The sequence below is a fragment of the Vespa mandarinia genome, chromosome 19 (genome assembly GCF_050613455.1).
Source record: "Vespa mandarinia isolate Hongniang chromosome 19, ASM5061345v1, whole genome shotgun sequence".
NCBI lineage: Eukaryota > Metazoa > Arthropoda > Insecta > Hymenoptera > Vespidae > Vespa > Vespa mandarinia.
The window spans coordinates 1,070,001-1,085,000 of NC_140828.1; the positions used below are offsets into that span (position 1 = coordinate 1,070,001).

The window sequence follows — 15,000 nt, forward strand, 5'->3', positions numbered from 1 at the left end:
AGAGATTATGTTGTTAAATCGATTAAAAGGACATGTCAACAATTTATCCACTTTGATAAATCATAATTATTAATTTTATTTTCTATTCTATTAATCTTTCTATTGATCGTATTTCTTTTTAGTTACGAAATAGATATTTATATCGATCCTAAAATGCAATGCATCTTGGTAAATCGAATCTATTGGAGATAAATGAAAATATGCGTGAATAACTTATGTATATATACCTGCATACATATATACATATATAAATATATATATACATACATAAATATATATGGATCCATACATGTATACATGAATACATACATATATATATATGGTATTAAGACGATGTTGAGCGGACGTTGAAATAGATTACATTGATCTAAAATGAAATACATACATACATATGCGAAAAGTCGATAAAACTAGCCACTGGATTTCCTGACTTAGCTCTACGAATAAATCAAAATCTGTCAGGTTCAACGATTCGAATCTGCAATACGTAGATATATTTCATACATTTTTCAAATTGACGATATTTTAGTAATAGATTTTTCTTTTCCTTTCCTTTTTTCTTTTTTCTTTCATCATCGATAATCGACGTTCTTAAAGAATAAAGAAAAATAAATGAAATTGTTTAAGTACTTTCTTGAAATTATATATATATATATATATATATATATATATATATATTTAAAAGTCTCTATTCGATAATATTTAAAGTTAGATATTTAAACGAATGAAAAGAGCTAAGATATTAAGGGGATGAAGAGGAGGAGGAGGAGGAGAAGGAGGAAGTAAACTAGGTGAGGGATGAAGTGGGGTGGAGAAGGAGGAAACGACATCAGTTTCTTTATAAAATCGCTCGTAAATCTACGGATAACAATAGCTACGTTGTAAAATGTCGAGAAACAATAGCAATACCTTCGTGATAGACCGAGTTTCAATAAAATCATAGTTATTCTAATCCCGATAATGGCCGTAAATTATTTCATGGAAAATACATTAACTTTTCTTTATTTAAAACAAAATCCATGGAATATGTCGCGTACGTGATGAGGAAAATGAGAGATGGGGAGAGATACATTTCCCATTGTTAAAAGTATTCTGAAAAAAAAAAGGAAAAAAAAAATATATAATAATAGAAGATTCAATGATAATATTATTTCAATTAAAATTAGAAAAATTCTTATTGCATCTAAATGAATTAATAAATAAATATCCTTTTTGATCTAATAATAATAATAATAATCATAATAATAACAATAATCATAATAATAATAATGATCTAACTATTAGTTTCATGTTTGTAATGTCTGTTTTAGTAACAAAATACGAATTTAGATGTAGAATACGAAGTTATTGGATTTGTTATAGCCATATCTTCTTGAACTATGATGATTAATGTCATAATGCCTTTTGTTAATCGAAGAAAGAGAGAAAGAGAATCTTCATACTATGTCGCACAATACCAGTCTTTGATTTTAACACAATTTGCTGAAGTTGTTCGCAACGGTGGTTGGTTCAATGTCGTTGCTAGATATCCCTCTAAAGCTGGGCGACCGGGCCGATCGATGTGCAGGGATGTGGGTCAGGCATACGCCCGAACCCCCAGGATTTTCATCTCGCTCCTTTCTCCAATGGTACATGTGTACCTAAACGTATCCCTTTTTAATTCGCTCTTATTTATAACTTATGATCCTCCCTTATCATTTCCTTCCTTTTCTTTCTTTTCCTTTGCTCGTCCTTTCCTTTTCCTTTTTTTTTCTTTTGCATTTTTTCTTTTTCGCTTCCTACCTTCCTTCCTTCTTTTCTCTTTTTTTTTTTTTTACGTCAACACGTCTATTTTCAGGTCATGATGACAACGATGATATAAAGAGAAAAAAAAAGAAAAAGATGAAGAAGATAATCGTAAAGGAAATCTTATTTGTCGTTATCGGCGATATCGAATTATTTGAATTATTATCTGATTAAGGGATTAATTCCTTTTTTATCTTTTTTCTTTTTTTTTTTACTTTTTTTTTTTTTCGGAAAAAATGGCCGAGAGCGCAAACGAACAAGAAGGAAAAGGAAAGAGCAAGGAAACAATTGAAAGGGGGGAAATATGATTGTACACGCGTTAATTCGAATTAATAATATTTATAGGATGTTATTTCAATACGAATTAAATTACAATAGATTTTCCCAGTGAAAAATGAGAGAGACTATTAAAATCGAAAAATATATCTAGTCCTTTTCTCCTAGCTGTTTCCTTCCTCTCTCTGCTGAATCGATCCGTGACACATATGTATGCATGTGTGCATGTACGTATGTATGTATGTATGCATGTATGCATTCATGTACGGCTGTCTCACTGAACAATATCGTATCACATTCTCGATGAATTTTAACGATTAAATTGCATACAACTATTTCTCATATATGACTAATTCGTTATTTTGATCATTAACGTATAACAATAATAATTATTACAACAACAATAATATTAATACTAATAATAATAATAATAATAATAATAATAATAATAATAATAATAATAATAGTTAGTAAGCTTAATTATACGTATAAAAAACATTATCAATAATTCTGATTTGGCTTGATTTTTCCTTCAATTATAAAGCAAACTTGGGCATTCTTATTTTCGTCGAGAAGAGAGAATTCAACTTCCAATCTTATATTTGGATAGCTTTTCAAGATAGACATTGTTAATGCATAAGTGACCAATTCTCCTTTTTCCAAAGGACATTCGGAATTTATTAAATCCTCGCATGCATCTGGATGTGGATATTCAAAATCCGTAGTAATACCCAATACCGTTAATTTAACTTGTGGTTTTAAGGTAGCAGTATCGGCAGCTATAAACAGTGTGTATGTATGTATATATGTATATATATATATATATATATATATATATATATATATATATATATATAAACGAAATAGAGATAACTTATAAATCAGATCGTTAAAATATTGATTTTATATCGATAATAACTAGTTATTAATTAATTAATTAATAATTACGATTAATACTTATTATTGATACTCACTAACTACAAAATCCCATTGCGCTTTTAAATCAGTACCTTTGACAAATAAACAAGGTAATTTATCACAACCTTCGATTTTTAAGTTACTAGGTTCAGGTAATCCACCCTCGCATTTACGATATTCAGTTTGCACGGACGAGCCAATGTAAAATGCAAGCAAAATGTAAACTGTACAATAAATATGAGAATGAAAATGAATGTTTTATCAACGTTATAAATAAATAAATAAACAAAATATATACATATATATATATTTATATATGATTTAATTTGTTTAACAATGAAAATAATTATGGAATAAAATTTAATCAATATGAGATTTACCAAAAGTGAGAAGAGCCATTGTGATGAATTTGACGAATATGATTTCTCGTTGAATGATTACAATCCTTAACCAAGACAGTATTTATTGCTCCCTAATATCTAATCAAAGACCTGTTTACAAAAAGATAAGCTCTCATTCGTTTCAAACACTTGAAATACCCACCTGTGCTTGAGCAGCTGTGAACATTTTTATTGACATAAAGAACATTTTATCTAATAAATCCACGAGGATGTATCAATGAATCTTATTGACAAAAGTAATTAATTATTTACGTAATAGTCATTCTATTGTTCTTATATATATATATATATATATATATATATATATATATATATATTATACCTTATATATATATATATAATATATATATATATATTATACCTGTAATAGTATACTTGAAAAAGAAATTATAAAAAAAGAGAAAATAAAAATAAAGAAAATAAAAAAGAACATAAAATTGCAGCTAATTGTTGCGTTAAAAAAAAAAAAGATGCAAATATATACAGCGAACATACGTTTTATTTAAGAAAAATTCAATCTGTTAAAATAATGAAGATATGTACACATACACATTTATATACATATATATATATATATATATATATATTTCTATGAAAAATATAGACGAACAATTTATTGGAATAAAAAATAAAAAGAAAAGGAAAGATACTTTCTCTTTCGTATGCTATAAATCTTTTTCTAACAAACTAAAATCCTTAGCGATCTGTTCAAAAATCGGGCCCTTTGAACTATCGACCTCAAACCCCTTATCAATATTCTTTTCTTTCCAATTCGGTAATTTTACAAATGACTCGGTCAATCGATCACGTATGTAATAGGGTGTGATTTTAAATAATGTATAATAGAAACAATATCTCCAAGGCTCGCATCTGTAAAGATAATAATTGAAAAGATAATTCCATCTTTAAATGTTCCATATGGAAAAAAAAAAAAAAAAAAAAGATATTTTATCGATATCTATATAAATTCTTCAAAAATTTTACGAGACAATACTTTAATTATTAACTTTCAATCGAGTGCTTGTCCCATTTAATTCCATCTTCGAATCAACACCATCTGAAGTGTCGTTTATCAAATAACAAGTAACGATCAAAGGTCATATCTCGTTTAACTTTTTTTAAAAGAAAGAAAATATCGTTACACTATGTATACAAAACGCGTTATAAAAAAAACAAAAAAAAAAAGAAGAAAAAAAAATTATTACAAGACTCACTTATAAACCGACGAGGGATAACTGTCCAATAATGCTCCCTCGAATTTTTCATAAATCCTTGGATTCTCGACGGCTTTGGGCGTGACCTTACAAGCCAATGGTTCAAAATATTTCGCATATCGATCAAAATAATCCTTATAGAAATACCTCGCATCTAATGTCATAGATTCTTTCATTGCATCGAAACATTCCGATTGTTTGGCCAAAATGTTACTCTCTTGGGTGAAGGATCCTACGGGGGAAAAAAAAAGAAGGAAAAAAAAATTGATAAATAAATAAATAAACAAAATAAAAAGGAATAATAAACGTAGATAAACAATAAAGGCAGATATAGAACGAATGAAAAACGACGCAACTTTGTTGTTGGTACAATTGAAACAAAAAAAAAAAAAAAAGAAAGAAAGAAAGAAAGAAAAATGATAAGATAAGCAGGTGTTAATCTTCTTCTTTCATTTTCTTTTTTTTTTTTTTTTTTTTTTTTTTTTTTTTTTTTTTTTTCAAGAAAAAAAAAAGTGAGAAAAAGAAAAAGAAAAAAATGTAACAGACCAGGTACAAAGGTAACAACGTCGATGCCATATTTCTTTAATTCTACCCTGATGGCCGTGGCCCAAGCATTGATCGCGGCCTTTGTCGCGCTGTAGGCCGCTACTCCGGGTAATGGTTCGCTCGCGCAATGGCTCGAGACAACGACAATCCTTGTTGAATCCCTTCGGATGAGCGGCATCAATTGATGTGTGATCTTCATCGTTCCAAGAAAATTCACCTCCAATTGATGTTTCATCTGATCCTTGGTTTGCCATTCGAATTCGCCGAATATCATAACGCCCGCATTGTTCACCAACGCTTTCAAAGCTGAAACGAAGAGGAAAAAGAAAAAAAAAAAGAAAAAAAATGGGAGGTGGCGGGGTGAAAAAAAATTGTAAAGAAAAACGAAAAGAATAAGAAGGATTAAAAAAAAAACGTACGCATGCGCGTACGTCATCTTTCTTACGTAATCCTCGACAAGAGAGAGAGAAAAAAGAAAAACAAATGTATGAAATTTACTATATCTCTTTTTGTTGAGTAATAGGCGTACGTCACCGTAAAATTGTTCAATACTCTTTTCGTTTGTAATATCGAGTGGTAATACAATGATTCCCGTCTTCTTTAATAATTCAGCACCCTGACCGTTCTCGTCTAAAACGCTGGCTATAACGGTGGCACCAAGAAATTGACAATGCAATGCTAAACTATAACCAAGTCCTGAATCACATCCTGTAACTATAACAACCTTATTCGTATTGAGCATATGACGAGACCCATAATGTTTCTGTAAACATGCGCTACCTGTTGATAAAAAATTTACATATATTATTTTAATCAATGTGTTTCTATATACATATATACATATATTTTTTTAATTATTAAACAATCGGTAGAATCAATACAAATTTTGATAGAAATCCTATATGAAACTGATAACACTTCATTAATCACATTTAATTTTATGAAATACCAAAAAAAAAAAAAAGAAAAAAAAAAAAGAAATAAAAACTACCGAATCATATATTTCAATTATAATTATATATCATATCATTAATTCAAAAATATTCGTTCATTAGAAATATTAATTTTTTTTGGTACTTTTTTTTTTTAAACGTATTATTCGATCGTTTAATGATTAATATTTGTTTCGATGATAATCAATATCTGGCATTGATTAATGGTCTTTCGTTCTTTCGTAGATTTTCTTCCTTTTTTCTTTTTTTTATTTATTTTTTTTATTTTTTCTACTACGTAGATCAGCCTAAATCAGTCTGACAATAATAAATATGATTTCAAAGTGTTATACTGTTTCAAAAGGAATCAATAATATTTCTAATATAATATTTAATCATATTTAATCGAATCATATCAAAATAACACACACACGCACAGACACAGACATATATATATATATATATATATATATATATATATATATATATTCTATATACCGTTAACCTTAATGAAAATTCAAAGTACAAAGGCATAGCTCACCAAAGGAACACAATGAAATCAAGGTAGCCAACCGTTTATTCGTGGTGTAACAGGAATACAATAACCCAGCCGTACTGGTAGCACCGGCGATCAATATCATCGAATGTTTCCTGACCCAAGCTGACAAACCCATTTTCAATTTGGCGCGTGTTTATGTTCCACGAAGTAACAACTTCCGGAAAAAGCTTCTTCCCTTTCCGTTCAATCTTCTCTACTTATGTTTCTTTTTTTCTTTTTGTTGTTTTACCGTTTATCTTTCTACTTGTAATATCTATCGTAAAAATCAGCTCATGGATTCTGAAAATAAAAAGAAGAAAGAAAATAAATGAAAAAAAAAAAAATAAAAATAAAAAAAGAAAAGAAAAAAGAATGAAACGTCAGAGATTTGAAATAATGAATAGTAAATAATAAACAACAACAGTAATAATAATAATAATAATAATAATAATAATAATAATAATAATAATAATAATAATAACAACAGTCTTTTTCATTCCTTACAACGAAAAAGAAAACGATATGAAAAAGTGTTGTCTGCATGAAAAAGAAAACAAACTTGAAGTAACCAGGTTGTAACTTGAATGAGAGTATACTATTACACTTTAGAAAGGTCTTAATAAACTATGAAAAGACGTAGTTATATATAGATCGTGGAAAATAAAGATTCCATAAGTTTTCATAATAAATGAAAAACGTCGTATACCTTTGTAACCTTTTAACGAAACGAGCACGCATCGATCGATCGTTCACGCATGCGCGAAAGACATTCTCTGAGATCTCCAAATAATCAATGAACAATGATTTCAAACTTGTATCCGTCTTCGTTCCAATTCTATAAGGCCATACATAAAATGAAAGATAAAAAGAAAGTAAAATCGATTATCCCCACTCTACTTACGTTACTTTGAACATTCTTTTTTCAAAATATATACATACGAGAGCTACGGAGAACGAGAAGGCACGTCCGCCATGATCCAACACGGCTATGACGCGCTATTTTTGAATTCAAATTACCTCACCTTCGACTTCCGTTTCGTCGTTATAAGATGTCCTGTATAAATCGTGTGCTATATACGTTTCTCGAAGTTAAAAATGACTTTCTCTGTTCTTTTTTTTTCTATTCTTTTTCTTTTTCTTTTTTTTCTTCTTCTCTTTTTCACTCGATCAAAATAAATCTTTTTAGATCGTGGATCGGACCCGGAGACGAATAAATCGATATTGTGACCGATACTCCGATGTAACTTCGCACAATAACTACGATCTACAAGCATCCCTGCCATTATGTATAATTCATTTATGTAAATGGGCGAGATCTCTTACAAAGAATTTTCCATGATGTATTTGAATAAGATTTTACTTGCAATGAGGCAAGAAACTTATGACAAAATTTCTCTCTCCTTCTCTCTCTTTCTCTCTCTCACTCTCTACGTTTCTCTTATAATTTCTTTCTAACAATATATAATGATATTACAGATGGAGTGGTGTACTGGTATAATGATAAATATAATCAAATATTAATCCTTCGTAGATATTATCATTTGATATTTTATAAATTCGTACAATTTTCGTTTAATTAACTGAAATATACAACTTAATCGTACAGCCTAAATTACATAAAAATCAACAAACGTTAGAGCTAGGAGTATACTGTACACAGTTTCATACACTTGCACATTTCTTTCGTGTACATAATATTCGCTTTTTATATTTTATAATATTTTCTTATATATGCCTCTCTCCCCCCCTTTCTCTCTCTCTCTCTCTCTCTCTCTCTCTCTCTCTCTCTCTCTCTCCCTCTCTCTCTCTCATTAGCTTTATTTTCTCATACTTCCACATAGTCTTTATTATTTGTGTTATGACTTATACCATATTCGCATATTTCTATTTATTACATACCAAACTTTTCATCTTGAACCTTAACATGTGGATTAACTAGTACACTGTAACTTGGATCTCCTTCGGTAGACATTCTTCCTAACCAAGAAAGAAGGACGAGAATGATACAGAACGCTGTTATACCAGCAAAGATTAGCATGACGTATCTCTTGTGTATAGAACCTGTTGTACTCCTTCGTCTTACGGGTGGCCTTGAAATTAATTTCCACCACCTTAAGAACCATTCAATAGCTGACTTTCTTTGATATTTATTTTCATCGTGATCGAAAGTCATATCTTTCGGGTCATCGTAAGCTTCACATACTTTTTTTGACATTTGATTAGTCAGTGACATGGACGTTTCTATATTTACTACAGAATATGGTGGCCCGACTTTTTGATTGTTTAAATGATCATTACTTATATTAGAATTGATGGAACTAACGTTACTATTATTACGAGGTGTGACTACAGTAGGTGCAGAAGTGGTCATAGTATGATTGTGATAGGAATATGTTTCCAAAGCCGATGAAACATGTTCCGGTTCTGGTTTTTGTTCTCTGTCTTCGCTGAGCTATAAAATAGAAAATAAATTATTAAATATATTTACGTGAATATCTTATTCATACAATTATATAAAATATTTACCAATGGTAAGCCTAAGCCAGCACGTGCCCAATTGACACCTGCTAATTTTTCTCTTAAAACGTCCGCTACCGGTGATACTAATTTCGGTTGTGGAAAAATGCAAGTTCTGCAAGATGGACAAGTATAACCAGCTGGTGCTGTTGTGGCAGGTAATTCTCTAGCATATCTGTCTAGACATGCCCAATGATACATGTGATAACAAGTTAATCGAACACAATCTCCATCGCTTAAATTTCCAGAACATAATATACAAACTGGACTGTAGTCATGATCATGAAGCCATAAAAGATATGATTGCACTATACACTGTAAAATATAATATAACGTGTCATTGAATTAAATCAATACAATGATAAAATAAAATTAAATTATGTCAAATCCAATGTAATTTTGTATACCTAACCTATAAACGAATTTATCGTTAATAAATATATTTGTTGCAATCTCTTAAATCGTAAACAAATATTATTTTTATTAACATACCTTTGGATGATTAGTAACCATACAATGTTCGCAAACATTGACGCGATGTTCAAAACAAAACTGGGTTGTTACTATTCGTTTTGGACACTTGCACAAACCCATATTGGATTAATATGATATATGATCACCAATGTCGTAAAATATTTTTCGATTTCAACTTCTATTAAGAAATCTAATAATAAACAATTATTACATCTAATTAACTGTTTGGTATCTATGAATCACACAATAATTTCTTCTGTATTATTTAAGAAAGCCACCATATTTTGTCGGCCACGTCGTCTGACATTTCGTGTATCATTAGAAAAGAATGGACCAATAGGAACGTTTCCTATAAATCTTCGTCCAATAGCAACGCTTTCTCCTGTTTATTAAATTTTATATTTTTAATTAATTTATATTAATTGTTCTTTTTTATGTACATCAAAAAATAAAATAATTTTGCTTCGTACAACGTTGATATCTCATCCATTTAAAGTTTCATAATCGTATCGTTGTAAACAATTTTTCAAAATGGCCACGCTTGGTCGTCTTGTGTCACAAATTAGAAAAAGTTTTATCGTTACAAATTATAATAGAGCAATATCATTATCTGCGACAGCACGCATTAAAGAAAGTAAGTAAAATTATTTATACGTAAAAATTTTTTATCAGACAATTTATTAATTTCTTTTCAAATCTATATAATATTGCCATAACCTATATCTTTATTATGTTGTTTATAATATAAACATTTTCTGTTTTAGTAATCGAAAAAAAGGATGGAAATAATATAATTATTGAATCTGTTATATGTCCTAGAAAAGATGAACACTTATTGATGAAATTTAAAGAAGGAGCTTGTCCTATATGTTCCATCGGTCTTGATGTTAAATATACTGTAAAATAAATATTTTCTTTTAATAACTTTTAAAATTAATAACCACTTTCTTATGAATTATGTATATTATCCTGCAACTATAATTATGAAAATTAATTGCTTACAGGATGTTCTCATATTAAGTCAATTTGTTAGATCAGATGGATGTATGTTACCACGTAGGATTACTGGTTTATGTAAAACGCAACAAAAAAGAATAACTACTATGGTTGCTATGGCACAGAAAGCAGGTAATTATAAAGGGTTTACAATGAAGAATTAATATTTTGTGGGGATAATTTAATTAATCGTTACATTAAAATGTTGCAGGTTTAATGTCTAATTTAACTCCGGCAGGAAGTAAAAAAGATCCTACAAAAAGATATTACTGGAAAAAATTTAACACATATTACGATGAGAAAACTATTAAATATAAATATCTATAATTGTTAATATTATATAAATATCAAGAGACATATAAATATTTTAATCTGAAATGTACAAAATCATATATCAAAATTTATCTTATTAAACTTTCCAATCGTAATAATTACGAATTCGTAATAATTAACATTTAATAAAATATATAACTTATACATAGATATATGTACAATTTATTTATTATATTGGGTTGGCAACTAAGTGATTGCGGATTACACCTTCCGTTGGCAACTAAGTCATTGCGGAAACAGAATCCGCAATCACTTAGTTGCCAAGACAATATCCCGTTGGCAACTAAGTCATTGCGGAAACAGAATCCGCAATCACTTAGTTGCCAAGATAATATCCCGTTGGCAACTAAGTCATTGCGGAAACAGAATCCGCAATCACTTAGTTGCCAACCCCGCAATCACTTAGTTGCCAATCCCGCAATCACTTAGTTGCCAACCCCGCAATCACTTAGTTGCCAACCCCGCAATCACTTAGTTGCCAATCCCGCAATCACTTAGTTGCCAATCCCGCAATCACTTAGTTGCCAACCCCGCAATCACTTAGTTGCCAACCCCGCAATCACTTAGTTGCCAACCCCGCAATGACTTAGTTGCCAACGCCATATTGTTTTGGCAACTAAGTCGTTGCGGTGACCATATCCGCAATCACTTAGTTGCCAACCCCGCAATCACTTAGTTGCCAATCCCGCAATCACTTAGTTGCCAACGCTAATCCGCAATCATTTAGTTGCCAAAGCGCATCCGCAATCACTTAGTCGCCAATCTAATAATTATAATATATTTATTATAGGAAAATAATACATGCCATATAAAGGTTCATTTAACATTCTTTGCGATAGAGAGCATTACGTACGAATGTACATATGTCATATGAACGTAACCTATAAAAACGTAGCAAGGACGTAGAATTAAAAAAAGAAAAAAAAACGTATATTTTATAATTTAATAATGATAAATCTTTGATAATTAAACAACAATCAGAAATTAAATGTTCATGCATATATAGCTACGAAATTATTTACGGTGTTGATTATTGTAGGTTAGAATCGTTCATAACGTTTAGTTAAAACAATGTTACAACGTAAACTAATAAAAAAAACATGGTGCGAGCTACGTAAACAATATATACACAGTACAAAGTGTTTGAATACAAATTCTGAGAAACACGATGTTAAAAAAATACGAAATATTGGAATATTGGCACACATCGATGCCGGTTAATATACTTTTTTATTTTTTTTTCTATATTCTATTAAATATAACAAACAAAAACTTTGTATGTTATTTTGTTATAGGTAAAACAACAACAACCGAACGAATGTTATTTTACTCTGGACTTATTAAAAATATGGGAGAAGTACATCATGGGAATACGGTGACAGATTATATGGAACAAGAACGTCAACGTGGTATAACAATAACTTCTGCAGCCGTAACATTTAATTGGAAAAAGTATCGTTTTAATTTAATTGATACACCAGGACACATTGATTTTACTATGGAAGTGGAACAAGCATTACGTGTTATGGATGGTGTGGTGATTATATTAGATGGATCAGCTGGTGTGGAAGCACAGACATTAACAGTTTACAAACAGGCAGATAAATACGAGATACCCAAAATCATTTATGTTAATAAAATGGATCGCCCGGATGCAGACTTTGAAAAAAGTTTAAAATCCATAGAATTAAAATTAAATACCAATGCATTGCCAATACAATATCCTATAAAAAAGGGAGACGTTTTTGAAGGTATAATAGACATTGTAAGCTTAGAGAAAATAATATTTAATAAGAAGAGTCAAGGATTAGATTTCATAAGAAAAAAATTAACGCAAAACGATGACAATGATTTATGGAATATAGCGAATGAAAAACGTGAAATGTTGCTAGATAAGTTATCAAATTTGGATGACAAATTAGCCGAAGTAATAATAGAAGAAGAATCACTCGATAAAATAACTGATCAGGCAATATGCGAATCCTTAAGAAAAATTACATTATCAAGAAATGGTGTGCCAGTTCTTATAGGTAGTTCTTATAAAAACATTGGTGTACAACCTTTAATGGATAGTATTGTATTATATTTGCCATTTCCAAATGAATACAGAAATGACTATCGTTGTTTCAACAATAATTTATCCGCGCGTGTTTTTAAAATTATACATGATAAACAAAGAGGACCTATCACTTTTTTTAGAATTTATACTGGTACTATGAAGAAAGGTGAAAAAATATATAATGTTCAAAAAGGAAAGGTAGAACAAATTAGTCGTTTATATATTGCCTGTGCTGATGAATATAAAGAAATTAATGAAATTAATAATGGTAATATTGCAGCAGTTGCTGGATTACAAACTACTGTTACCGGTGATTTGATAACTAATAGCGCATCAGTAATGAAACATGCCCAAAGAAATATGAATGAATATAAATCTACTGAAGTGGCTGAAAGAAAATTAGATAATATTTTTACATCTAGTACTAATATACCAGATCCTGTCTTCTTTTGTTCTATAGAACCACCTTCTCTATCGAAACAGGTAGCTTTAGAAATTGCATTGCAAGAACTTGGAAGAGAAGATCCTAGCTTAAGAATAAAGCAAGACGAAGAGACTGGTCAAACGGTGTTAGCTGGAATGGGAGAATTGCACATTGAAATTATTAAAGAAAGAATTAGAACGGAATATAAAATTGATGCCGATGTAGGTCCTTTGCAAATAGCTTATAAAGAAGCTATAACAGAAATGATCAAAGACACATTCTCTAATGAGTACAAAATAGGCAAAACTTTTCATAGTGTTACCATAACTTTGTCCTTAATACCAAATTACAAGCAAAAAGAAATTTTACAATTTGATCATACGAAAGAATCTGCTTCTAATATCGACGATATACATCCAAAGACGATAGCTGCCATAAAAAAGGGCATAAAACTTGCCCTTAAAAGTGGTCCAAAATTAAATTCTCCAGTTATAGACACCGGAATTAAGCTCCATTGGTTAGAGATAAGAAAGGGTACATCAGATACTATAGTTTCTGCTGCTGTTACACAATGTATTAAACAAGTGAGTATGAATTTTTTAATAATTTTATTGCAAAATCAACGAGATTTTAGTCTTTTCTTTTTTTTTGAACATTCTTTTGAACATCAGTGATTTTCATTACATTATTGTTGATTTTTTGTGATATTGGAAATATAAAATTAGAATTGTTCTTATAAGAAATACTTTGAACGTCTGACATATCGTTTTCTGTTATATCATTAGTTTTTAAATAATGCTTTCCTTCATAAAGATACCTATACGTCCATTTTTCATCCAAGTTATTAGACTTTAAAATATATTTTTGTTGCTGATTATTAAATGTTTCATTATATTCTTTTTGCATGTCTAGAGATATTGGGATATTAGATGTATCTTTGGTTTCTTCTATTAATTTATTCCAATTAGACAATTTAATATCATTCCATTTCTCTTTTTTTTGCGATTTATTAATATGCATCGGTACAACATATGATTTTATTATTATTTGATCTTTGAAATTAGCAACGGATAATGAAGTTGGACGTTGTCTGCTAAAAAATTCATCTATTAAACTATTTGATTTCATTCTTATATTATTTATTAATTTGGAATTAACATCTTTTGGACGGTCATCGGTTTGGGTCTGTACGAATGAATTACTTATTTTGTTATTATAATATAACTCATTAGAATTAGCAATGTTATCCGCATTTAAAAGGTTTTGATATTCTTTGTAATTATTATTATTATTATTGTTATTCTTAAGATTTGTTTTTTTCTGTTTTAAGTTTGTAGTTTGCGTTGCATTCTCTATTCGATATATACCCCATTTTAACATGTATAAATCAAGAAATCCTTGATATAAATCCAATGAAATTTCAGAATCATTATAATGCCTATCTACAAAATATATCCTACGTAATCGACAATTGGCACAGATTTCTAATCTCTGCGTTGCTATATACTGTGACTTAAATGCAATGTCTGTTAATGTTTTCAAATTTAATTCTATTTTATTCCAACCAGATTGAAGTTGAATCTTAGC

The 15,000-nt window shown here is 29.6% G+C and overlaps 6 protein-coding genes across 9 annotated transcripts in view; 2 read left to right on the top strand and 4 right to left on the bottom strand.

Moving 5' to 3' along the window:
- Nucleotides 1–2,117: 2,117 nt before the first annotated feature.
- Nucleotides 2,118–3,571, bottom strand: LOC118448043 (NPC intracellular cholesterol transporter 2 homolog a). The gene is made up of 3 exons (XM_035880764.2): nucleotides 3,360–3,571; nucleotides 3,036–3,203; nucleotides 2,118–2,840 (listed from the first exon to the last, which is right to left on the bottom strand). The coding sequence occupies exons 1-3, from the start codon at nucleotides 3,376–3,378 to the stop codon at nucleotides 2,563–2,565; spliced, it is 465 nt and encodes a 154-aa protein (XP_035736657.1). The 5' UTR covers nucleotides 3,379–3,571; the 3' UTR covers nucleotides 2,118–2,562.
- sro (SDR family oxidoreductase shroud) lies at nucleotides 3,454–8,010 on the bottom strand. Of its 4 annotated transcripts, XM_085662658.1 has the most exons (8): nucleotides 7,550–8,010; nucleotides 7,317–7,445; nucleotides 6,614–6,910; nucleotides 5,639–5,920; nucleotides 5,141–5,446; nucleotides 4,595–4,826; nucleotides 4,034–4,250; nucleotides 3,454–3,469 (listed from the first exon to the last, which is right to left on the bottom strand). In XM_085662658.1, exons 3-7 carry the CDS (start codon nucleotides 6,744–6,746, stop codon nucleotides 4,046–4,048), a joined length of 1,158 nt encoding a protein of 385 aa, XP_085518784.1. In that variant the 5' UTR covers nucleotides 6,747–6,910; nucleotides 7,317–7,445; nucleotides 7,550–8,010; the 3' UTR covers nucleotides 3,454–3,469; nucleotides 4,034–4,045. The 4 variants fall into 4 exon arrangements, with proteins under 4 accessions (XP_085518784.1, XP_035736650.1, XP_035736651.1 ...); XM_035880757.2 differs by lacking the exon at nucleotides 3,454–3,469 and having other exon boundaries at nucleotides 3,657–4,250; nucleotides 7,633–8,010; XM_035880758.2 differs by lacking the exon at nucleotides 3,454–3,469 and having other exon boundaries at nucleotides 3,657–4,250.
- Nucleotides 8,011–8,127: 117 nt separating this feature from the next.
- On the bottom strand, nucleotides 8,128–9,914 carry LOC118448041 (zinc finger protein-like 1 homolog). The gene is made up of 3 exons (XM_035880761.2): nucleotides 9,620–9,914; nucleotides 9,137–9,442; nucleotides 8,128–9,062 (listed from the first exon to the last, which is right to left on the bottom strand). Exons 1-3 carry the CDS (start codon nucleotides 9,719–9,721, stop codon nucleotides 8,502–8,504), a joined length of 969 nt encoding a protein of 322 aa, XP_035736654.1. The 5' UTR covers nucleotides 9,722–9,914; the 3' UTR covers nucleotides 8,128–8,501.
- A 74-nt stretch (nucleotides 9,915–9,988) lies between these two features.
- Nucleotides 9,989–11,020, top strand: mRpS18A (mitochondrial ribosomal protein S18A). The gene is made up of 4 exons (XM_035880763.2): nucleotides 9,989–10,235; nucleotides 10,366–10,499; nucleotides 10,606–10,729; nucleotides 10,809–11,020. Exons 1-4 carry the CDS (start codon nucleotides 10,133–10,135, stop codon nucleotides 10,922–10,924), a joined length of 477 nt encoding a protein of 158 aa, XP_035736656.1. The 5' UTR covers nucleotides 9,989–10,132; the 3' UTR covers nucleotides 10,925–11,020.
- Nucleotides 11,021–11,545: 525 nt separating this feature from the next.
- Nucleotides 11,546–15,000, top strand: part of mRRF2 (mitochondrial ribosome recycling factor 2) — a 5,029-nt gene continuing 1,574 nt past the window's right edge. The window contains exons 1-2 of the mRNA XM_035880748.2: nucleotides 11,546–12,146; nucleotides 12,226–13,997. Of these exons, the coding sequence (XP_035736641.2) occupies nucleotides 12,002–12,146; nucleotides 12,226–13,997 (1,917 nt within the window). The 5' untranslated portion in view covers nucleotides 11,546–12,001. The remainder of the gene's footprint in view (nucleotides 12,147–12,225; nucleotides 13,998–15,000) is intronic.
- The window catches only part of LOC118448036 (uncharacterized), a 2,085-nt gene continuing 1,113 nt past the window's right edge, over nucleotides 14,029–15,000 (bottom strand). The window contains exon 3 of the mRNA XM_035880750.2: nucleotides 14,029–15,000. This exon is cut by the window's right edge and continues 93 nt beyond it. Within this exon, the coding sequence (XP_035736643.2) occupies nucleotides 14,044–15,000 (957 nt within the window). The 3' untranslated portion in view covers nucleotides 14,029–14,043.

Excerpts from the sequence above, each read along its gene's own strand:
- LOC118448043 (XM_035880764.2), bottom strand. Across the intron at positions 2,841-3,035 it reads GCAATGGGATTTTGTAGTTA|CTGCCGATACTGCTACCTTA; the intron begins GTGAGTATCAAT and ends CACTGTTTATAG.
- LOC118448041 (XM_035880761.2), bottom strand. The coding sequence starts at position 9,721 with ATGGGTTTGTGCAAGTGTCCAAAACGAATAGTAACAACCCAGTTTTGT. Across the intron at positions 9,443-9,619 it reads TGGTTACTAATCATCCAAAG|TGTATAGTGCAATCATATCT; the intron begins GTATGTTAATAA and ends TATATTTTACAG. Across the intron at positions 9,063-9,136 it reads CTGGCTTAGGCTTACCATTG|CTCAGCGAAGACAGAGAACA; the intron begins GTAAATATTTTA and ends TCTATTTTATAG.
- mRpS18A (XM_035880763.2), top strand. The coding sequence starts at position 10,133 with ATGGCCACGCTTGGTCGTCTTGTGTCACAAATTAGAAAAAGTTTTATC. Across the intron at positions 10,236-10,365 it reads GACAGCACGCATTAAAGAAA|TAATCGAAAAAAAGGATGGA; the intron begins GTAAGTAAAATT and ends TTTCTGTTTTAG. Across the intron at positions 10,730-10,808 it reads TGCTATGGCACAGAAAGCAG|GTTTAATGTCTAATTTAACT; the intron begins GTAATTATAAAG and ends AAAATGTTGCAG.
- sro (XM_085662658.1), bottom strand. The coding sequence starts at position 6,746 with ATGGGTTTGTCAGCTTGGGTCAGGAAACATTCGATGATATTGATCGCC. Across the intron at positions 5,921-6,613 it reads GATTTCATTGTGTTCCTTTG|GTAGCGCATGTTTACAGAAA; the intron begins GTGAGCTATGCC and ends TTTTATCAACAG. Across the intron at positions 4,251-4,594 it reads TATCCCTCGTCGGTTTATAA|ATGCGAGCCTTGGAGATATT; the intron begins GTGAGTCTTGTA and ends TTATCTTTACAG.